The 24,904-nt window shown below is 37.0% G+C and overlaps 3 protein-coding genes across 3 annotated transcripts; 1 reads left to right on the plus strand and 2 right to left on the minus strand.

Moving 5' to 3' along the window:
* Nucleotides 1-595: 595 nt before the first annotated feature.
* Nucleotides 596-2,980, minus strand: LOC134742094 (Golgi reassembly-stacking protein 2). The gene is made up of 5 exons (XM_063675027.1): nt 2,821-2,980; nt 2,453-2,737; nt 2,051-2,365; nt 1,381-1,675; nt 596-1,104 (listed from the first exon to the last, which is right to left on the minus strand). Exons 1-5 carry the CDS (start codon nt 2,881-2,883, stop codon nt 725-727), a joined length of 1,338 nt encoding a protein of 445 aa, XP_063531097.1. The 5' UTR covers nt 2,884-2,980; the 3' UTR covers nt 596-724.
* Nucleotides 2,981-7,330: 4,350 nt separating this feature from the next.
* Nucleotides 7,331-15,554, plus strand: LOC134742095 (hyccin). Its single transcript, XM_063675028.1, has 8 exons — nt 7,331-7,495; nt 7,942-8,158; nt 9,055-9,220; nt 9,307-9,401; nt 10,086-10,303; nt 10,384-10,637; nt 10,756-10,872; nt 14,465-15,554. Exons 2-8 carry the CDS (start codon nt 7,961-7,963, stop codon nt 14,917-14,919), a joined length of 1,503 nt encoding a protein of 500 aa, XP_063531098.1. The 5' UTR covers nt 7,331-7,495; nt 7,942-7,960; the 3' UTR covers nt 14,920-15,554.
* A 5,288-nt stretch (nt 15,555-20,842) lies between these two features.
* LOC134742550 (uncharacterized) lies at nt 20,843-24,028 on the minus strand. Its single transcript, XM_063675766.1, has 5 exons — nt 23,946-24,028; nt 22,471-22,606; nt 21,920-22,005; nt 21,497-21,653; nt 20,843-21,212 (listed from the first exon to the last, which is right to left on the minus strand). Exons 1-5 carry the CDS (start codon nt 24,018-24,020, stop codon nt 20,938-20,940), a joined length of 729 nt encoding a protein of 242 aa, XP_063531836.1. The 5' UTR covers nt 24,021-24,028; the 3' UTR covers nt 20,843-20,937.
* Between the last annotated feature and the right edge of the window lie 876 nt (nt 24,029-24,904).

Here is a 24,904-nt window from a genome sequence, read left to right on the forward strand (position 1 = left end):
GCAAACCAGCAAAACGAATAGGCGAAAATCATATGCGTTTGTATGAGATAGACGTGCTGAGTGGCTGAGTGTTCGTGGATCACAGTCGCTAAAGACAGTATGAGAATTCGATTTATCTTAAAATGAAGATCGACTGACTCACAGCGGCGCACGGCACATATTACAAACGTTTAGTTAGTTTAAATGTAAAAATAGTAAAGAAAAACGTATTTTATATTTCGTTTCATTTTAATTTTAATCACGACATAATTGATAACATAAACATGGGAATATTTAAAAAATTCTAAATAATTATGTCTGGATACCGTAGGTAGGTATACAATGTAGATTCGACTTATCATCACATCACTTACTTTGAGAGGCTTGTTTTGTAAAATGCTGGCGTTATGAAGTACTAAACTGCCTTCCATTTTTAGTCAGAAAAATGCAAATAAAATATTTACAGCTGTAAAAAATCTAATCTGATGTTAAGTCATTGCCACAATGATTTCATCTATACTCTTGGCAGACAGAATTTCATCTTTCACACGCCAATACTGTCTTTATCACACTAATTATAGTCGGAAATACATTGGTAACATTGATAAGTCAACAGTTGCCAGAATTAATTTATAAATAATAATATTTATATTAAAATAATAACGTAACATAAAAGTATGCGTAAAATTGTCGATATTTCTATTTGATTTACAGCGTACTTAATGTAAAATAAATTTGTGTATTTTCACGACAGTAAGTCTGGTTGTTGTAATGTCTGTTGGTGGTGTATTTCTTGCATCGTGGAGACAGGCAGTGTTGCACTGACCGTGATTGAAGGCATCCCTGGTAACGACACGGGCGTAACTACTGGCAGCCCACTCGACATCGGCGGCGGTTGAACGGGCGCAAAGGTACTCATATCAAACGTTGGGACTAAGTTTGGAGCCGTTTGAGGGATGGGAACTGGTGGGGGCACTTGTGACTGAGTGTAGTTAGGCATCATCGGTATGTAAGGCTGGGGCTGGTTCATGGGAATCCCGGGCAAGCTCGGCAATGGCGCGGGGGGTTGCATGTTTGACACTGACGGTATGCTCCCCAAATTCGTTAAAGTTGTGTCAGCCAAGTCTGTAAATTTACATTTTTGGTATGTATCATAATTTATTTATACATAATTATTCTTGGATATTTAATTTGAAACCTTCTATTTCTATAATACTTCAATATTCTATTTTTTATTTTATTTTTACAAACACAGAACTCAGATCAATGAGTGTTAACACAGGAATCCCTTCAAGTATCAACCTTATAGCCTATGCAAGAAGATACTAAATGTAATACCAATTTCTGGACAATTGAATCACCTAAACTAGATCTAAAATAGTATGTATAATTTATACTCACTACTAGAATAGGCAGCCATATTAGAAACCATTGAGTGAGCTTGAGAAGTTGGGTAGTGCTGTAGTAATGGCTGTTGACTCAGCTGCTCATGCTGATTGCTTGGTGGTGCATTGCTGGCAGGAAAGCTCCCAGGGTTAACCATTGGAACTCCAGACAAGAACGGTGGTGGTGACACACTTGGCACACCTGCAGAAGCTTGAGGTGCTCTCATCAAAGGAGTCTTGTCTTCATTTAGGTTCAAATTTTGTATGTCAGAAACCAAGTTACTTTGGATTTCGGGAGATTGTAATGGAACCTATAACGTAATAAAAATCATATTTTAATACCAAAATAATAAAAGAATAGCCCGATGTTACCTACATTTCATTGTAATTTTTTGTGGCATGTAAATCTTTTTTGGTGCTATAAGTATTACCTATTAAGAGTAGGACTTGAGTGAATCAAATACTTTTCTCATTGTTATTTTGTCCTTTTAGCCAACAACAATACATGGTTGGTAGCAGAAGTGTAACAGAGGACAACCAAATAACCATGTAAAGAAGTAAAAACAAAAAGTTTATCCACACACTTATAGGCCTTATAGTACAGTCAAGAACAAATAACTACTGCTGAATGTGTAGTAAATCTAAACAGAAGTTACAATAGGAGTAGCTGGAACAGGAGCTCTCACCTTAGGGGTATTGGTGTATGGTGTTTGACTTGGTGCCACAGGGGCACTTCTAATTGGGATTCTGTGCAAATAGCCATAACCTATACCACAACCAAGACTACCTTCACCCCCCCAGCTCAAGTTGGGGGTGATGAGCACCTCACGGCATGTGTCATCATTAATATTGTACACATACAACTTCAGGGCCCTTCCCTCGTGAGCTTCTATAAGGGTGAATAGGTCTTCGCTTTCATGCATGATTGAATCAGCTCCAATTATATAATCAGAGAATGGCCTTAATCCTGCTAACTCTGCTGGTGATGATGGATGTACTTCCTACAAAACACAAACCAATATAAAAAGTATACTAACATTATAGCCAAATTATGGTTACTACCTATCAAACATTAATTAGGTACTTACCAAAACATGCCACACATTCTCATTGGCTCCTTCAAAAGAACAGAACCTTATACTGACACCAAGTAGCCCCTGGCCACCCCAGTCTGCTCTAGGCTGTATCATTATCTCTCTCACGGATTGGCTTTTACTGCTGTATACCATCATTTTTATTGTGCATCCAACATTTTTCTTAAGTAATTCCTTTAAAGTGTCATTGTCCTGATCTAATCGAACATTTTCTATTGCAACTATAAAATCGAAAAACGCTTCAAGTCCGGCGATTTGACCTGGAGAGCCATCCTGAACCTACATAATCAAAACATTGACGTGTTAAAATTTGATGAACGCATCGAAATGTAAGCAATACCAAGGCAATAATCGGTACCAACCCGTAAAACATGATACCCTTCCGAGCCGCCTCCTGGAACTTCAGTGCTTTGGGAAGAACCCATAACATTAGTTTATTAAAGACAAGATAAAAACTTAATACTATAATTTATTACAAACGAATGACAGGAAATACAAGTACAACTATGAGAAATTGAGAATATGACTTGACTTTGACAACCAATTGACAGTTGACTATATTACGTGGCAGTTGGCACAACCGTAAATTGGAACGTTTGCAAAGTTGTGTGTATGGATGGTATAGAAAGGACGCCAATCTCTTATGGCAGAATTGTTGCAAAAGTGGCCGCTTTCAGCTTTAAATAATAGTTCCCAATCTCTCCGGTGGCGCTAGTTAGGCTCTGGGACATGAGTATAACATGAACCATATTTCGGTGTATGGTGGCGCCGCCTAATTACTGTTTTTTGATGGGCACTTTTCATGCATAGAGATTTGGCTCCTTTATATAGTCTCCATGGTTGTGTGGTTGAAGAAGAGTCCAGATGGGATGATCATATCGACCGGTTTGATGTGAAAAGAAATTGGCGTCAATCTCCAATGTTAGATTTATGGTAAAGCCTGACCAGGAATATATGATCATTGTCAAGAGGGCGCTATTATTCTCATTTATATGGCAACAGTTCAGTATAGTCTGAACAATGTGGATTGGCAACTCGTTTGACTTACATCTACTTTTATTCACCGTAATCAAAATCAGAACCCATATACTTATTTGGTCTACACTTTTTTTTATAGACGGTATTTTTTTTCCGTATATAATTCATGTATTTTCTTACGTATCACCACATAGGTCAAAATCATCTAATTGCATCTTCTTTTTTTTTTGGTTTGCATAAAACCTCAGGAGGTACAACCTTCTCTCGTAATCCGCGTTATCGATGCCTCCGATTTACCTAGAAATTTATATAAATTTACATATATTTAATTTAGCCGTTACATACCAGATGGTGTGACTATTAGCCACACCATCAGCTCAGCTCAGCTCTATAGCTGAAAAAATATTTTGTCTATCATGTTACTCTATTCAAGGCCTACATCCAAGATTGGATCACCAAAAGGCCACATGATGATGATGATGATGATGGTCATGTTACATATATGTGTGTGTGGTATATATTCCGTAACCTTACATAGGTTCTGCTACATTGTCAATTAACAAGATTGATCGTCTCCAAAGTCCATAGTAAATATTTTTCATATTCAAATTCATTTTTGTTACTGTGTTTCCTCGCATGTATAACATAACACTACAATAACTAAGTCGTAATAACCAGACTATAATGACATTTTGATTTGTTTACCTGTCAGCTCTGATGGTAATTTAGAAATGTTTCGTAGTGAAATAGATTAATTTCCCGAACTGTTCTTTTCCAGCAGTATTATTTACATTATTAACAATGTTCCGCTCCGGACTGTATAGTTTTGGGCATTTTTGTCATTTATTATTTGATATTCAACAGTTAAGCATTATTCCAGTAAACCGCCACAATGACACTCACAACAGTGACCTCAGAATAATGACTAAAGCAAAGAAGCCGGGCAAAAATAAAAGCTTGGTAAAAGATATCGTATTCACAACACGTTATTACTTTTTGTCTATGAGTGAGTGAGACAACAATCCGCAAGTTCTTTCGTTTTTTTCAGTATTGTCATAAGATGAACTGAGGGAAATGTCAAATAGTCCTATGTGGTTCTATAATATAATCCAGCCAAATAAAATATATGTTCGTTATTTCACAGGTAGGTGTCAACTGTAACAACTTGACATAGTCGTATTATTTTAGTTGAAATATTTCGGGATGTTTCAGCGGTCATCTTGGTTTATTTTAATTATATTGTTGCTATTCTTGAAAGATTGTTGGAAAACGTGCTGAGTTTTTATTTGTAATGGTTTGAAGTTCCCTTTGTGATAATGTCTTGTGTGATCGAGGGCTGTAAATCGCATACAGGAAGAAAAGAAAATACGCACGAACCGATAACCTTTAATCGGTGAGTTTTGTTCAATTTTGAAGAAATTAATTTATAGGACCTGACCCTAAACATAGAAATCGATATGTTGTTTATGTAATGATTACTTGCATTCAAGTCTATATAGATTTTTGCATATATTTTCGAACTTTTCTGCTAAGTATGAAAGGTTATATTTTTGGCATAGTGATGTATCGACCTCAGATCAATAACCTATCGACATTTACAGCTTTCTTATAGTTTGGCCCAGGACTGTCTCATTTTAATTGATGAGTACAGTCAAGGGCATAAATATATATACATTCCCAGTCTTAAAAATATGTGTACGCTCAGACAATAAAATCGTGTTCACATATTTTTAAGCCATTTGTCTGGATCGATATTTTTGCCTTCGACTGTACCTATCGTTTTATTTGTTCTTACTTACTGACAGATTGTGTTTGCCAGACTATTGTTTAATACTAAAAACCGATCAAGTGCGGGTCGGACGCGCGCACCAAGGGGACCGTACTTTTTAGTATTAGTTGTTATAGCGGCAACAGAAATACATCATCTGTGAAAATTTCAACTGTCTAGCTATCACGGTTCATGAGATACAGCCTGGTGACAGACAGACGGACAGCAAAGTATTAGTAATAGGGTCCCGTTTTTACCCTTTGGGTACGGAACCCTAATAAAAAAGACATTAATGATCATTGATGAATGTTCCTTTTATTAATATTGTTGGTCACAAAACTCAACTTTTTATTTCAGATTTCCAAAGGACGAGGGGATATTACTGCAATGTTCTGCCACCAGAGTGCAGCACTAGCTTTTTTAGTGCACCGTAGAGTAACTTATTCATACTGTACCTTTAACAGGTTTTTGACAAGTTTTCAGGGGACCTACCGGAAAACTCGAATCCGAAATTTCGTTATCTAGCTGCCTCTTTATCGCTCGAATACGCAAGAGTAACAGATGTTAGATAACGAAAGTTCGATTTTCTTGTTTCGCGATAGACCCTCAGATTGTGATAGTGGCGCCACCTACGCCGAGTTTCGCGTAATATTCCCTATTATTAAATAAAAAAATATATTACACGAACGTTTTTTTTTTTTTCATTTCCTATTTGCTACAGTCAGCTGCAGAGAAAAGGTACCCCACGTCCATACTAATTTACAGAACTTTGTATGCAGGGGGGGGGTGCCTTTTCTCTGCAGCTGACTGTACATGACTAGAAACTATACTTAGTCTTTTAGCATTAGAAAAAACGGTAAACCATTTCCACGTGTCTTTTTGTTGACAAGTTTTTTTTATAAATATAGCAATATTTTACTTATGAAAGCAAAAGTATGTAAATTATCGTATATTATATTTGTTGTGACTTATTTTCAAAGTGTTTTTCGATAAAACGACACGTTAAGATCGCTCGCCTTCTTTCTAATGATAAAAAAACGAGAGGTATAGTTAGACGGTTCTGAGTGGTAGACTGCAAATGAGATAAAAGCTATATTCGGTACATGCATTAATCCTCATATCAGGCGGCTCTTTGATTCCAAGGATTGCATAATTTTTATACTTTTTAATGATTTTTAGAATATGAAAATTATAAAAAGTATAAAAGTTATGCAATCCTTGTATTTCACGCATTTCATTTCATTTCATTTCAACGAGCCGCCTGCTACAGATTTCTTGAAATAGCCGCGTTTTTTCAGGTTCAACTTTCATTAGCCAGACTATTATCAATTTGCCAATTTCGTGATTATTCTTTTACACGGCACATAAACTTATGCATAATTTATCGATATAAAAAGTCGACACAGTTACATCCCTAGCAAATTATCAAACTTATGACACCGTACGTAAATGAGAAATAACAAGCATATATGCATCTCTTTTCGGCACATTATCTAATTCGTAAGGAAGTAAAGTACGGGTATACATATTTGCGAAGCATTTTTGCCCGACTTCTATGCTTTAGTCATTATTCTGAGACAGTGACAACCTATCATTAAAATTATTGCCAGTGTAAGAAATTAGTTCCAATGAAATTCCGCAACATGGCGTATGATCATATATTTCTGGTCAGGTTTTAATATTTGAGCACTAAATTTTAAAAAAATGCCCCCAAACGCGATACTAGCGTCACAAGTTGCTATTCTTGTGTCCGCACCTCCATTTTATCGGTAATATCTGTTGTAATCGGCGATCGAAATCGGCAAGCCAAATTGGCGTTGCGTCCACACAACCGGATTTGATCTAACACATGATGTGCCGCACTGGTAGACTGGCACAATGCGTCATTGCTTACAGACGGCCGCACCGGACTGCGACCTTGGTGCGGTCAAAATAACTCTTACTAGCTCTTACTTGTAGCTGTGTCCTTGACGGACTTACGGCGGACTATCTTACACACGATCGAACGTACGCCGTACCGCAGCAAGTTCGCGGCCCGGTGCGACCGTCTATAAACCTATTATATTAAAAAGAGAAATATTTCACTCTATGGTAAAAAAAAAATGTCAAGCAACCGTCAAGTTTGACAGATGGACGAGTAGTCAATTTACAAATTATAGTCAAATTCCAATAATTAGTAAAGTAAAATAATTAAAAATGATAAATTGCAGAGCAGGAGAATATTTATTCAGTTAATAATTGATATTACCTGGACTAGAAATAAATACCTATGTTAATGCGCTTGTTATTTGGTAAGGATCAGTCATGTCTACTTGTGTACTGTAGTTAGCAAATAACAGGTATTAGGCATTCTAAATTTAATTAACATCCCATTCCGCAATGTAAGAAGATGTGTGATGCTGTTTGTAGAAATATCTTAATTTTTGTTCGCATTTCCTTACCAATTGAAGAGAGTGTGTTCATAAAACTCAGGGACATGGATGATGTATTGTGATGAAGCAATCATTACTCACAGCTTTACCTCTACAGTACCTACGGATGCACTTACATTCTTGCTCGCTTCTTTACGGATGCACTTAAATTAGTATTAGTGTCGAAAGTATCACAGGTTTTAGAATATTCTAATGCTATTAGTAGTATAAATACGTATCACCTCACACACACACACACACTAACACGCACACACACACAATTAATTGCAATTTATTTATATAAAATGTAGGTCATATGTTTCCAGAGCTTTAACCAAAACAATAATGTCCGACTGGAAGCACCTCATAAATGAATGGTTGAGCGAATACGCGTCATTACAAGATAATGAAATAAAAAGCTTTGCAGCAGAGCACGAGCATAACCATGAAATAGCAACTGCCATTTTTAACCTCTTCTACCGTGAAGTCGACACCGATACCACTAATGCCAAGGAAAAGGAAAATGAGGCACAATATGAACAGGTATTTTGTAATAAACATATGTGGTTTAACCTTGTGTTCAATAAGAAACCTTGAAATTTTTAGTCGGTATGCTAATTAATGGTTTGTTTCTTACTTTACACTTGTTGAAAATATCAGTTGAGTAATAAAGATAAACAGAGTTGTTATTAGTTGCACTATAGCATTGCATTGTCACAGGATGTATCTATTATAGTAACCTGACTAATATCACTGCAGGCTGTTCACATTTATAACCTGGTATTTTTAGGTATAACTATACACTACATAGAAACATATTTCTAAACAGAAGATATTAATTACCTATTAATGAATTTGTTTAGTTTATTTTATTTTAATGAAACATATACAAGAAAGTATTCCGGGTGTTTTGTATTTTATATATTCTGTCACCTTAAAACCTAATTTGAAACAGGGAAATGTAACTAAATAATTTTATTGATAAATTAAATTATTGTTTTGCCCTATGGTTGAGTGGTAGAGAAGGCCTAGAGGCATTAAGTACGCCTGTTGTACTTTTTTATGTCCAATAAAGTTTAAAATAAACAATAAATTGGTTAATCTAGAATGGTGTTAAATATTTTGAATGATATTATATAAATTTAATGTGCTTAAAAATAAAACACTATTTAAATTAAATTTACACAGGTCATTCATCAAACCATTGAAGTCACATACATGTTCTGAGTCATGGGTGTTTGCTATGTATTTAAGTATTTATACATTACACAAGCCTTATTGAGCTTACTATGGGACTTAGTCAATTTGTGTAATTATGACCTTTGTGTAATATTTATTAATTATTATTTTATGTTAAAGTGTACTTGTGTTGCACTGTACACACTACACATCTAAATTGATATTGCATTGATTTTCAAACAGATATTTTTTTTTTTCAGATGCTAGAAAATGTCTGCATACAGCTATTTAGTTTTTATAGGTCTAAAGAAGTTGAGTTACAAAGATTTACTCTTCAGTTTGTACCAACTCTTATCTATACATATCTCAGCTCAGTGGCTCAGGGTAATAAGAAGTCTTTGAGATGTATTGAAACTCTGCTGATTGGTAAATAAGTATTTTTTTTTATACTAAGCAATGTTAGAATACTATATTTCCAGAAACTCTTAACAACATATGTTTTATGCTTTTAGGTTTATACAATTTTGAAGTGGTAGATGAAGCAGGAAAACCTAGAGTAGTATCATTTAGACTGCCATCCTTAGCCCAAGCATCAATTTATCATGAGGTATTTATTTAAATATCAATTTGTGTATATTATATGTGAACAAACAGAAAGAGGCTGCAGTGCAGTGTGAGAACTTGCATACAAATAATGCTACATTGCTGACAATTTATAAATCAAATAGGTACCGCGATTAGCTGATTTTACGGTTTCACTTGCGTGTTTTAGTCACTCACGCGACATGTTTCTTAGAGCCCAGGTCTCCATTTTCAACGTATTCACATTGCATTATTGCGTTGAAATACATAGTTAAACGGTAAAATTAGCTTAATGTCAATATAACTCCCAACAGTTTAAATTCGGAATAGGGAATATTACGCGAAACAAAACAACTAAATCGAAATTCGTTATCTAACATCTCTGTCACTCTTGCATATTCGAGCGATAAAGAAGAAGATAGCGAAATTTCGTTTTCGCGTTTCCCGGTAGGTTCTCTGCAAACAAACCGCCTTGGTGCATCAATGTCATATTTTATTGTCTCTGAAAACTTGTCAAAAAACTGTTAAAGGCAGAGTATGTATAAGTTACTCTATGGTTTACTAAACGGGCTACTGCTGCACTCTGGTGGCAGAACATTGCAGTAATACCCCCTATTACCGCAATGTAACAAAACTCGCATGCCAACTCTCGCAATGTCTTAATGAGCCGCAAAACATAGCCTTTAATATATTCTTTTATAATTTATAGCCCCTCACACTAGGCGCCCAATTTCTGACAGAAAGTGCTTTAAGGAGATGGGAAGAATGCAACACGAAACTTGTGACCTGGGGTCCTCTTCCACAAGTAGATGTCATCAATGCACAGAATCGACCCAAAGTGATGGCTGCGCTTTACTTCATCTATAACCGGCACTTGAGTTTATTGCCCAAATTAGCATTGAGACATTTCTGTATTGCAGCCTCCAGGTACAATTTAACCGGCAGATATAGGAACATTGTATTATTTGCACTGACTAATTTAATAATTATTTTAACTCAACTTACAGAATAGTTACTCAGGGTTTCCATAAAAGATTGGGCACTGCATCAACTTCAACTAAAAATACACCAAGAATTCCAGTTTCAAACAACCTTTTGTTGGAGATGGTACAAGGAGCATACTTTGCAATGTTCAACGAGTTCTATACATTAGCTTTTCAAGCTGTTAAGGACATTGATCAAAGGGCTCAATATGAGCTGTTTCCTGATGTCATGTTGGTTACAAGTGCTGTCATGAACTCCTTAAAGAATAATCCATCAGGTAAATTAAATTTTACTATGGTTTAATAAAGCTCTAGATCACTAAGTGACAGTTGTTATATTTTTTGTACTTTAGTTACATAAGAAAAAGTTATTAAAAAAAATGTAATGGTTTACAGGACAACCATGTGATGGCCCGATGGGCATCAGTGTGGCTCTCTCGCCGGCCACCACAACGGTTACTATGTCCAAGTCTATGATTACTAATGCATCCTTCCGGACAAAGAAACTACCAGGTAAATACAGAGCTCATTCATACATTATAAAATAGAGTTAAACAAGTGTTTGGTCGCGGAAAGCAGTTTTTTTTACATTTTAACCATTAAAATACCTAATGAAATAAAAAAGAAGAGCATTAAAGTTTCGCTTTCCCCAACTAAACATTATATTAAACCTTTTACCGTCATTATGTCGTCAAATAGGTACTTGACATTTTTAAGGGTTCAATAACATAGATTGAACTAATTTATTCCTTATTAACTAACTGTGACAGGGTGACGTTCAAACTGCTAAACAATTTTAATCTCTAATCAGTAAAATTGTTTGATCTCATTATTTGGTTTTTTTCATGATTTACTGACAGAGGAGCGTCACACTTTTTGCATGCTGCCAGACGAATGCTCATGGCCTCATAGTATTGAAGACGCGTTTTGGAATAAGTACATATTTCCCAACGAGGATACAATGCGTTCACTTTCGCGAGTCTCGGACGGAGTGTTTAAGATATTTGATGGGGATTATTTTAAATTGACTCTGAATAAGTCACAAAGTATAAAATCTTCGCAATGTGTATACAGCTCTACTGAATCTCTGAGTGACGTATAGACACATTATAGTAACTCAATTACTTTGATTACTCTTTTAATAAAGTGGGTATTATTTCAATAAATGTCTATGTAAACACATCATTTGCAATGCACAGAACAGTTAAAAGTTAAGCATTTGTGTGTGACTAGTTTCAACGTCGTCCATTTGTCAAATCTCATCATTAAACACAAAATTTATCCCACATTGTTGACAGTTTCACATCGCTCAATCGACTATACCTAATTGCATTACATATTAATTAAGCGTACATTACCTACATATGGTTAACTATAGGTAGGTCGTCTGGTCACTTAGTATAGATCGAATCATATCAACTGCGCTAATGCACTTACCTGTATTAACAATGGCATTGTATTATTACAATACTATTATCTGCTTTTGTTCTCGTAGCCGCCAACTAGTTACTTACAAAATAAGTTAGAAGTGCATTGCATGTATATTTAACTTTTAACCTTATTCCTTGTTGAATGGGGTTAAAATGGTCTAAAAACATGTTGTAACAAATGGTTTTCTACAGAGTGCATTCGTTTTGGGTGTCGACGGTTGTAAAATGCAAATAAAGATAAGATAAGATAAGATAAAACGGTTATAATCTGTTATCCGAGGTAGTTATCCTAATTTGTGGTTTATCACTCAATGGCATTGTATTCTTGAGACTCTTTGAGTAAACAGGTAAGTGCATTAGCTCAATTGATATGATTCCATCTATACCAGTACAAACAAGTCTATGCATAACTTTATTGTTCAAAGAGCTAGAGCGTGTGAACATCGTCGGGGACACTGTCCACTTACCACTTAGCCATCTGTGACTTAGCTCTTTCTCTTTGTACTGGTTGTACTAAAGTGTACTGGAGTTATTCCTAATGCTTTTGGGTGAGTTGAGAGACTTGAGAGTAATGTTCGTGTTTGGACTCGTAAGTCATAAAGTTAGGATGTTAACTAAACAATAACAAACAGCAGTTGGCTCGAAATTTTGACCACAGTTCACATACACCTAATGCTACCGACTGGAGCGAACGGCAAGGTCAGACAAACATGGCGTTTAGAATTTTGTTGCCAGTGTATTAGTATCACTTTTTTTACGAGCCTATAAAGTGTCCCACTGCTGGGCAAAGGCCTCCCCCTAGACTTCCAAGTTCCAATCTTCCCGATTAACTGCAGCATCCGTCCGTCCAGTATCACTTAATTTAGGTCTCCCTCTCTCCCGTTTACGGAATAACCCCAATATACATTACACAGATATACTCGTACTTAAGTACAGATTATCTCACATTAATTAGTCACATTATACAAAATAGGTAACACCTTCATCAGTTCACACCGGGTAGACTAAAACAGTTTAAAGTTCAAATTATGTATGTATTTTAATTGCAGATATAAAAGAAATGAAATAAGGGAAATATTTTGTTTCTGCAACTTGCCTAATTCTTATAAAAACTTTATTTTTGCCCCAGGTATGCCCCGTAAATCCCTATATTACCTATGTACCTTAGGCCGTAGTAAGCTCACTTCACATGATAACAACTTAGAACTGAATAAGTATCTATTAGTCAATAACTAAAATTGGGTATCAGTATCACACTTTCAGGTCGAAGTGATATAGGTATTGATTGCCTATCGATTAACTTTTCGTTATTAGTTACTGTTACTATAGTTATTAATACGACAGTACCTAAGTAGCACTTACGCTGTATGCCAGATGACGTACTCTTTGTTAAAACCAAAATCCTATTTAGTGATTATAACGTGATATAATTTCATTATTTCCAGCTAAAACGTCGGATAAGATAAAAATAATGTAATTTTATATTTTTGTTAGCCTGGTTTAGTGTCCCACTGCTGGGCAAAGCCCTCCCCTCCCTTCCTCCATTCAACCCTGTTGTTTGTACTTTCCCGCCAATCCAGATATAATGCGTCTAAGTCGTCCCGCCATCTTCTTTTCGGTCTGCCCGAACCCCTGCCTGCACCATCGATGGTGACCCGCTGACCCGTTATAATCACTAAATATGTGTTCAATAAGCGGTAGTTAAAAGTTACCAACAACCTTATAAAGTTGAGAGGCTCAGGGCACGGCAAATTAACCCTTTTGAGACTTATTTAGCTTTCAAATAGTTTTAATTTAATTATTCTTAACAAAACGATAAAATGCTGCGTCATAGTACCGGTTTTGATATTCTTAAGGAAAGCCAGGTTAATATGACATTAACTATATGAGCGAGCTGCATCAATTCCATAATTGTCGTTGTCTTCTCTTTACGTATTATTGCAATAATTAGCAATTCAGCATTGCAAGATTACGCAAGCATACCTGCATATATTCGTATTGTAGAAAAAAATATTCCCTGCATAAACCGAAAGTATGTATTATCACTTTGGTAAGTAAGTGTTATTCGTCGTTCCTAATCATACTAATCAATTTGTGCTTTCCACTAAAATATCTGTCTTCAGCTTATTCCGACGTACTCGTGTCCATATCAGTTGCCAATATTATTTTTTAAACTATATGTATACCTAATAACTCTAGTCCTATATTGTCGTTGTGGATAATAAATGCATGGTATCTACGTATGCAAGGCGGCGCAGCGAGTCGCCATAAGTGGAAACAAGAGGTCTGATCGCAGCTTCTCACTTCCACTCGTGGTCTCTAACTGCTCCCGCAGCCATCCTGGCCGAGTTGTGAGTGCCATCTTATCCACATCGATAAACGATAAAAAGTTCCAATAAAAGACCCACAGGAATGGCTTCTTTCTTTCTGAACATCACGGGTGGCAATTATAGTAAAAATACCTCAAATTACTTCGTTATACACGTTCAAACTTTACCTATTGATATCAGTTTTGTTAGTTCTGAACTTCTGACGATGAATGACTGCGATCTGAGAGGTTCTTTACTTTGCCGCCCTAGATATGTAATGTACTCAAATATTGGACCAAAATCAACGTCGCGTCGGTATAATTTTATAAATATCGCAAATATATACGGTTATTTTTTTATTTCCAGATGACATTCCCATACAAGCCGGTCAAGTAGTGGTCACTGAGTCGACCGACATGCTGACATCGATCACTGAGGAGGGCGAGGCGGACTCCGCGCCCATCCAGCGCGGCGCCGGCATCCGCAGCTCCAAACAGAAGCTGGGCGGGTTCACCGTGCTCGGCAAAAAGACCAAAGACACTAAAGACAAACCTGCTACCGAAAAGAAAGTAACCCTCAAAGAGACTTCCAAAGGTATCTGGAATTCTATCAGTGGAGGCGGGGACATGGTTGAAACACAAACGAAAACGAGCTCTGTCGATATAACAGATGCGAATGGTAGTATAAAAGATGACAAAGCCTCCTTAAACTCCGCCCATAATAGTACTGAAAATTCCGACAGTCGGTCGCAAGTCACCACCGACTCTCTGGACATGGAGACTACTCCTCGTTTCGCCGCCATGCAAGTTAGTTCTGTGTAATTTGACTACATCGGGATACAATATATGGTAACTGTGGTTATTTGTATACTTACTTACTCGTAAAATGAATTAAACTGTTTCTGAGAATAAATGAATACGAGCCTTAAACTTGTTGTGCGTGTGTAGATGTTTGTAGATCTCTAAAATGTCTCGGGGTCTCCAGTTACTTAAATACTTAGTAGATTATTAATGGTGTATATGTGTACGTTCTTCAATAATATATTATGGTTATCGGATTAGACATTGTGTAGCTATTGAAACAAATTCGAAGTTCTAGAAACGTTTAGGGTTATGGTACTATAGTATTTATTCATATAAAACGTTAAAATGGGTATGCAGTCTGAGTTCTTTGGGCTAGGGTAAACAGGGATAAATATATGTGAACACACACCCTTCTAAACCCATAAGGCATTTTCAAAGTTCCCAGACTAAATATATGTTTCATCGTAACTCCCAATTTCTTTACAAATATTTCGATTGTATCTCAACATACCTCTTCAAACGTTATATCTAATGTTATTGCCTACTGCAAATTATATAGAAATGTTATCAAAACATACAACAATCTTCATATGACATGTAACAAGCTCTGTTATTTTGTCCCCTATGACTATTAAAAAGACTTCCCAAACGAAGTGTCATCTTTGTTTCTTGAACCTAATGTTATTTATACCTTGTCATTCTTATCACATCACTTTATGCCTCACTTTCATCGTTTACTTCAAGAGAGTATTTACAACCTTTATAAATATGATATGGACTCAAATAATGATAATTACCCGAATTATCTGAAAAAAAAACATGAACCACGTTTTTCCCGGGAACTTTTATCTAAAATTGTAAACAAACAGTTACAAATAAAAATTCCTCGTCTCGTTTGAGCGCAGATAACGCGAGAAGCGACATGATATGAGTGATTACCTACCATAAAATACAAAGCGTGTCATACGCGCTGAATCACGGGCACAGACGTTTGTGCAGATATCCATATCCAGTGTTTTTGTATTGCAATATTATTATGAAACTAATTACAATCATCTCGCTCCTGGCGTTTGTGTCGTCGTGCGTGGCGAGAGATCTGGTCATCGGCAGCAACTATGGAGCGCACCTAGCCTGGCGCACCAAAGTCAACGCCATGGCGTTTCCGTTTAATAAAAGAGTGAGAGAAGTGTTTTATTGGAACCCTGAACAAATACCTATTCGGGTAAGTAAAATACTTCAACATTCATATTTTTATAGGTAAGCCTATAATAGGTATTCTCGTAAGCGCATTTTTTTTAAAGCAGGTTCTCAGTTTTACCCGTATAAATAAAATAAAATAAAAATTATTTATTTCAGATCAAAAGCGATCCATATTTTGTTAGTAACATTTTAGCCTTAATACTATGTTAGTAACCTATATCTACTTAGACCTACCAATGACTACTTCTGTCCAGTACCTAATGAGCGGGCAGTCAAGGCGCTCGGCTAGCGCCCTTAGCATGCTGTTAGTGCTGCCGCGCACACGTCGGAGTAATGAGGCCACTCTCTTCCGTCTAATGGCATAGAAGTCGTCCGTTCGCGCCTCGGCGAACATGCCTGACGCACTACAGTGCCTCGGCAGCCTTAACAGCATCCTAAGGACATTATTGTACTGGACTCGCAACGTGTTGTAGGCCCTTTGTGTAAAACTTGCCCACAGACCGCACGTGTAAAACGTCTGACAATACGCTCTAAATAGCGTCAGCTTTACTTGCTTATTACACCGTGCGAATCTGCGGGCAAGCATGTTGCCTCTTATAAACATTGCCCTCCTTTCTCTCTCTATGTCTAAATCATCTCTTAGTTCATTATTAATTACATGACCCAGATATTTAAATTTGTTTACCACATTAAGGGGTACGCCTCCCAGCACAATTCTAGGCACAGTGGTCGGGTTATACTTTCGTGTCTTGAATACCATGACCTCACTTTTTCCTGCATTGTACCTAAGACCATGCCGGTCAGCGTATGCCTCGCACCTCGCAAGTAGTTTCCTGATCGAGTCAACCGAGGGGCCCAGCAGCACCATATCATCGGCGTAACTTATATTGTTGAAGCAAGCCTGACCAATATGACAACCTATACGCATGCTGCTGAGCTCCCCGATTAACTCGTTCACATATAAGTTAAAGAGGACAGGTGAGGAAAGCCCCCCCTGTCTCACATCACACTGAAGCCTATACTCATCAGAGTCTACTCCTGCCCATCTCACCCGATTGATCTGGTTGCTGTACCAGTACTTTAAAAGATTAATATATTCTTTCGGCAAACCTGTTTTTTCTAATTTACCCCAAAGCATGTCGTACGCAACCAGATCAAACGCCTTGGATAGGTCCAAAAAACACGCATATATTGGCGTGTTTCTGTCCCCATAGTACCTGACAGCTTGCTTAAGGCACAATATAGCGCTTTCCGTTGACAGACCTGGCCTAAACCCGAATTGAGCATCATGCAACTCTATTTGCTTACAAAGTTGTGCATTAAGCAAACTATCAAGTACTTTCGCCACTACTGTTGCAAGTGAGATTGGTCTATAGTTCCCTGGATCTGACAAGTCACCCGTTTTATTTTTCACCAGTGGAACTACTATTGTTCTTGTAAGTTGCTCGGGCAGGTAAGCGTGTCTTAAGCAAAGTGTAAAGAACATAGCAAGAATGCGCGGCATATTTGAGATGTTCAATGCTGAGACCGTCATGGCCTGGCGATTTACCCCTGACCATCTGTTTCATAACTAACTCCACGTCCTTAGCTGTAAACTTTATGGTACTATCGCCCATGACGGTCTCCACATTGCCCACCTCGGCTGTATTTATTTGTAGACGAGGATTGACATTAAAAATGCGCCTAAAGTTGTTCGCTATTGTTTTCTTTTCACTCGTGCCTCCCACGCTTACTGGGACACCCGGTCGAGGGTTAGACTTGTTCGTGTTGTGTTGTTGTATATTTGTATGTATGTTTGTTCGCGATTATCTCGCGTTTGGCTTTGGCTGAACCGATTTTGATACGGTTTTCAGTAAAGTGTATGTTACATTCTGGAGAAGGTTTTTAGGACACGTGGATCGTTTGAAAAACCAATTGGACCCGGTAGGTGGCGCTGCTATCGGTATATCGTCAAATTTGATTTGCTGAAACCAATTTAGATGAAATTTTGTGTTTAGAGTGGGAGTGAAGTGAAAGTAAGGTCTATCATTTACATGCCTTTACTCGTATCTTGTCGAGTCTTTTGAAAGTTAACTGTTTCTTTACAAATCTGAATCTATCTGGCCAGATATCTAATATATACATAATTTTAACCCACGACCTAATGTTTAATTTTAATACGACGAAACATAATACCTATACCTAACTACATATTTACAAACCGCTTAGCACCGAAACGTCAGTTTCGTCGCGATTATCATCGAGGTTGGCCATCGCCAACACTAGTAAGTACTAGCCCAAAATTAATATTTAAGCCCAAAATCTGAAATAAATGAAGTACCTCACATCGCCCACAGCCACACTGTTAACTGTACATCGGTGGACCTTATACCTTTTGTAATAAGGCCCACCGATGTACAGTACAGTACAGTTAGGATTGTTGCTTTTTGTACCTATCACTAAAAAGTAAAAAATAAAATAAATAAAAAAAGAATAAAAAAATTAAATGTAAAACCGGACAAGTGCGAGTTGGACTCGCTCACCGAGTCATCGAGGGTTCCGTACAAATTAATTTTTTATTATTTGTTGTTATAGCGGCAACAGAAATACATCATCTGTGAAACAAGTTAGCTATCACGGATACAGGCTGGTGACAGACAGACAGAAGGACAGTGGTTTAGTACTAGGGTCCCGTGTTTACCCTTTGGGTACGTAACCCTAAAAACACTATCACTAAAAAGAAAAAGAGAAATTGAGAGAAAAAAGACGAAAATAACTTAATTTCATTTCTTTTTTTAAAACAGGGAACGGCCTTCAAAAAATCAACCCACTGAAAAGCACAAAATATTTTTTTTAATACAGTTGCTCATAAAGTGCTACTTTACATAGCTGTTTAGCGTGCGGAAAGTTGGTTTTCGCAAACTAGTGCTTTTTCAGCTTCTTTAAATTTATTTTTGACCGTAGTAGGGTAAATAGAGTTCCAGCGCACAGGGGCCACACCGCCAAGCCACGCCCCTTTGTGCCACGCCCATGTTTGTCACGCTCCTTTTGGTCCAGGCCACGCCCATTTCGTTCCAAGTCAATTCCTTTCTTTTAAGATACTATTATGTCACTTAAGAAGAATTATTATTTTTTGTCCATTCTTTCGATTGGCATCATAAAAATACGGGTTACTTTTTTACATCTAAGTCGGTTCGATTCCCAGACAAAGCAAGTCATTTTTATTAGAAAATCTTTGAATGCAGTATTACTAACTTTTAAAAATGACATTTTCTTCTTTTAGCAAAATATCCTATCTACGATATTTAACGTACTTTCCCTTCATGTCGCTTAGTCTTGGGACGCCCTGTATATATGTATGGACGGACCTACAACTTTTGGCGACCAGACCCAGGTATAACCTATCATTTTTGGGTTTCCTTTTGAATACCTAGAATCGTCCAAACTGCTAACTGATAATTCGTAAATCTTACTGCCAAGACATAAGGTCTACCGGTAGTTAACAGTTAACCCTTTACCGCATACGCAGCAATAACTCAATTGACAGCTATTAAAGTTCAAATTTAAACAAATATTTTTTTATGACATAGTAACTTTATTAACAAGTTAAGAGTTTGACTGTTAATGGTGTTAATACTTATTTATATTTAAAAATCCTGTTCAACTGTTAACTATAGTTTACTAGCTATTGTTATATTTGTTGCAGGGGATAATAGCGAGAGACTTGGACCGAACGACCGGCGCGATGGAAAGCATCACCGCCGGTGGGACAGGCCTCCCCTACGTCAATGTCCGTCTGAAAAGCGCCCGAGGAAGAGGGCTCAATTATCAGGTCGAAATTTATGTTTGAAGTATTTTGGATATCATTTATTTTGTGCCTGTTCAAGGAAGTAAACAGTTATTTTTACAATGTTTTTTTTTAGTTTCACTTGACAATCTAATCAAATGTTACAAGACTTAAAAGTTTTACTTCGCAATTGGACCCGAGATTAATAAATTAAGTAATCAAAGTTGATTCTCATACGACGACTCGTTCTTCGTCATCGTATTAGGTAACACTATTTTAGCCTTATGCCTAATTGCGTATGAAAACTTTTACTTTACTGATAATTCATAATTTGATTTCGATATGATTCATAATTTGGACTTGCTTGGTTGTTGTCGCAGGCACCATAAATTACAAATAACATAATAATAATAATAATATGTCAGCTTTATATACGTCCCACTGCTGGGCACAGGCCTCCTCTCATGCACGAGAGGGATTGGGTTATAGTCCCCACGCTAGCGGGTTACAATAAAAGCTTAATAATTTAAAACTTATTTGACTAAATAGCGCCATCTACTTTAAACTTTTCTGCACCCTCTGGATGGAGATGGCATTTTAGCCGTACCTATTCAATCTGTGCACGACTGTGGCGCCACCCAGGCGGGAATGGGATTAATTAGGTATCTGATAGTTGATAGTTCACAAATAGACCAAATAGTGCCTATGAAAGTGTCGTCCCATTAAAGTGGTCATTTTTCCCGCATGGCGAGGGAATCAGGGATTGCAGACCCACAGACAGCCAATACCTGCAATTATGATGAGGAACGCAGCGTTGTATGGAGTTTGTCAGTCGTAGTATTTACTAGCTGCTAGAAATACTTAAAATATTGTTGTTACAGCTAAAGATAAATATGAGTAAAAATCGTGAAAGTTTAAATCAGTGTTAAGAAAAATGCTAACAGATTTTAGGTACTAATAAAGAATCACGACTAGTTTAGTAATATACAGGTAGGTAGGTAGTTTTTATGAATTTGCTAGAGGCTATCTAGTATAAAGCTTGCAATTAAAAAAGTTTTTTGTCAGACATTTCAATTCACATTCGAATAAAACGATACAGGAATCCTCGAGACGAATTCATTTCCTTTTTTCCGCGGCACTGTGTATATCGGTCCGCGGTTCTTGTCGTTGGCCAGCGGTAGCGGGATGTGGTCGTCCAGCCCCTGAGCAGCCCTCACTTGGTTGGAGTTGGTCATCTCAAGAACCTGCCGTAGTTTCGCGATGGTCGCTGCCTGCTCGTCACGTTCCATCTCATTTATCAGCACCGGCAAATTAAGTGCGCACACCCACAGGTAAAACATTCCCACTAAAAGACAGAAAATGAAACTGGATGATACGCGTTTTTGAAATATGAACTTTTCACCTGGTAATACATTTTATAATTCCCTCTGGCCGTTTTTGTATAAAACTGATTGGTAATTACATTGTGAAGAATAAGGCGTCTGTATCTTAGCATAATATTTTATGTAGAAATCTTCACTAGCCACTCGAAAGTATCTAAAAAAAATAGGGATAGGTACTTAAAATTGTTACTTTCATCCCCGGTCTCCTCTATTTGAAAGTCCTTTTACAAGAGAAACAAATACTTACAAAGAAGAAAACCGCCGGCGACACTAGCGCCGATGAGAAGTCCTATGTCCATAGTGTTCTGCTTGAGAACCAGTAACCCCGTGGCCACCAGGACTGACAAAAATAGCAGCCGGATTAGCTCCGCCAGGATGAATCCAATAAGGAGTATGTTTTGGAACTGTCAACGTAAAATTAAAAACGTTACGTCTATTCACATTAATATCAGAAGGCCTGCTGCGAAGTGCGAACACCGAAGTTCGCAAATATCGGGCATCTTTCTCTTTTAATCCAATTAAGGCGGAATTAGAGTGACAGAGATAGTTGCTCGAAATTTACGAACTTCGATTTTCGCGGTTATAGCCCAGACGTTTTTTACCATGCAATCTTTAAAATTCTTGATATTTTTACTTTGTTATTCTAGCGTGCTCATTTTAATATCCTTACCGTATATGCCCCGTAAATGAATAAGATACATGTCACAATATACAAGCACGTGACTGTTATCCCGAAAGTGACATACCGGTTGAAATCTGGAAACGAGAAGTGATAGGTAATAAGAAACTTAGCAAAGCCCCTCTACTATGTAGGTAAGTAAGTAATAAATTAGTATTCTGATAAGCGTATCGGAACCATGTCAGAAATATAGAGTTTGTAACTTTGTAGGCTCATTATGTACTTAGAAAAAGTGTGATTAAAACCACTTTAAAATGTTTTATGTTCATAAAAATTAAACATAAAAAGATGATGTTAATGTCCAATAATTTATTATAGGTATGGGGTTTTGTAAATTGTACACAGGTACCTGCAAACGGCGCCTTTTTTTAGTTTTCACATATATTAAATACTACTAAGGCTTATATTATGTAACTATTGTGGGACATAAATATAAATTCATTGTATGTAATGTAAGGCGTCATGAGTAGGTACATCGACGGTATTTAAGGTGTAGGTAGTTAAGACGTTATTATGCATAAAAATAATAAAATATACTTCACGTGTCAAAATATCATCTATATAATCGTTTGTATAAATTAATATGATGTTGTGAGTCCACATCGCGATGTCATCCTTCGCTTGGTCGGGGTGCGTGTAGGCCAGGCCGCACCCGATCAATACTATCAAGGCCTGCACCTGTATAGCCAAATTATACTATTATTTATTTACCTCTTACATAGAGTAACTTATACTAGAGCGGTACTGTCGTAGTAAATTTTGTAACCCCTGTAAATTCACTGCCATCTGTCGACACACTTTAAAACTAAAAATGAAGATTTATAAAAATACGATAGAATGTATTTAAATATAGATAAATGATTTTTTTTATTTGCATTAATTATTTTATGTTTTTGACCCATGTTCTTTCACTGATATGCGTTAAAATTGTTAAATAACAAACGAAACCGTCAACGCCATCTATACGACTGTAGGCCAAAACTAGTAGCGCCCTCTGAATGAGAATCAAATTTTCTTGATTTTCGAGGCACGTTTTTTCCTTAGACTGTATCCATCTATTACGGAGTTATATCTATCTTTGACCTCTTATGATCGATAGTTTTCTTGTTCTATGCCAGATTCGTTAACGTACAGTTACGCTCCGTGATTGTTGAGCCATTTAGGGTCCTAGCTAAATTAGTTGTTCAATACTTGATTTAGAACCCTTTAGAACCCTAAATGGCGCAACAATCACGGAGCGTGACTGTACATACAATTAACAACACAATCAATAGTTACATTGTTATTGTATGTATAATACCTACGTAAACGAATCTTCCCCAGTAGCATTTATACGTCATTATGACGTCAGCGACGTCATTATGACGTAATAATGCCGTCATTATGACGTCGCTGACGTCATTTTGCTACCTGGGTTGAAACTTGTAGTTCCCGTTTACAGTAGATACAGTTGCAAACTAAGAGTTAAAGTTCAAAGTTCGGTTATTATATCTTAATAATCTTAATACCACGCCGGTAGCAAATAAGCATACAGCCCGCCTAATTGTAAGCGGTTCCGGGCTTAACGTAGGCCATCGACGTTTACAACATCAAGAGGATTAGAGGACTATCACGTCAGTGTTGACGACCCTTTAAAAACTCCTGTTTTTTTACGACACAATAAGTGAAATAGTAAACTAGGGTCGCTAATCTCTCGCACCTCTACCTATTACCAGTCTGAAATCATTACCATCCTTGTACTAAAAGGTCGGCAACAATGTGACTTCTCAGCCGGGCTAGCACATGATTGGCGCGACAGTATCTCGCCGCGAGATAGACTACCCCTCCCTCTTTAATTAATACAGTTAGAAAAAGACGGATAGTCTATCTCGCGGCGAGATACTGTCGCGCCAATCATGTGCTTGGCCTACAGGTGCTAAAACGACTTGTAGGCTCGTAGGCCCATATTGCGCTGTCTAACTATGCTTATTATGTCATAAATTTGATTGAGAGGCGTAAAAAAAATTGAATTACTTACTAAAGAAATTACACCGATCAAAATGCCTCCCAACCGTAAAGAAAACCAAAAGCAACAACTATAAACAAATGCCATTTTTAAATACTCTTGCATTTTACATGATTTTTTTTTCGTAAATTGTTTCCTGGAACCACTAAATGTATAACTTGAGATTTAAGACTAACATCCATCACAAATAACTGAACCATCAATACTAACTTGCCTGTTACATGTTGTTTTGGAACAAATACGATAATTTAATAGATATGGATCTTGATATATGAACCTGATTACCGAAGCTTTTAGGGGTCTGTTCGCTGAACACGCGTGTGATTCATTCAACTTCGGTTATAAACTGGGATATTACTGATTTTTCGCCATTCAAAAGTGCAGAAAATCTTCTCCTGGGGATAAAACTGTCATATGAACAGTAATTGTAGTTTCAGTCGGAAATCGACCAAGCTCCGTGTTATTTAATTACCGCGAATTATCGCTCGAATATGCAAGAGTGATAAAGAGGCAAGGGGCAAGGGGCCTACCGCGGACACCGAAGTTCGCAAATTGCGGGCATCCTTCTCTGTCACTAATTAGTTAATTTGAGTAAAAGAGAAAGATGCCCGCAATAGGGTATTCTGTTACTAGTCAAATCAGTTTCTTTTTATACCTGTCAAAACGATTTGTTAATATGGAATATATATGAAACATTACACAATGACGTCACGGTCAACTCACCTACTTTTTATATTGCTATCCGATTTATTAAATAGAACTTGTATTTATAAATAACGGCTACCTATTTTTTCTAATAATTATCTGGTGCTTTATTTCATGCATGGTGTGAAATAATTTATTTTGAATACAGTCAAATACCCTATTTGCCAACTTCGGTGTTCGCGGTAGACCCTCTTACTCTTTTACATTTATATTATACGGACCCCTTTATTCAGAATTTTCCAAGTATATAGTGACTAGGTAGGTAT

Source organism: Cydia strobilella, chromosome 6, assembly GCF_947568885.1.
Source record: "Cydia strobilella chromosome 6, ilCydStro3.1, whole genome shotgun sequence".
Classification (NCBI taxonomy): Eukaryota; Metazoa; Arthropoda; class Insecta; order Lepidoptera; family Tortricidae; genus Cydia; species Cydia strobilella.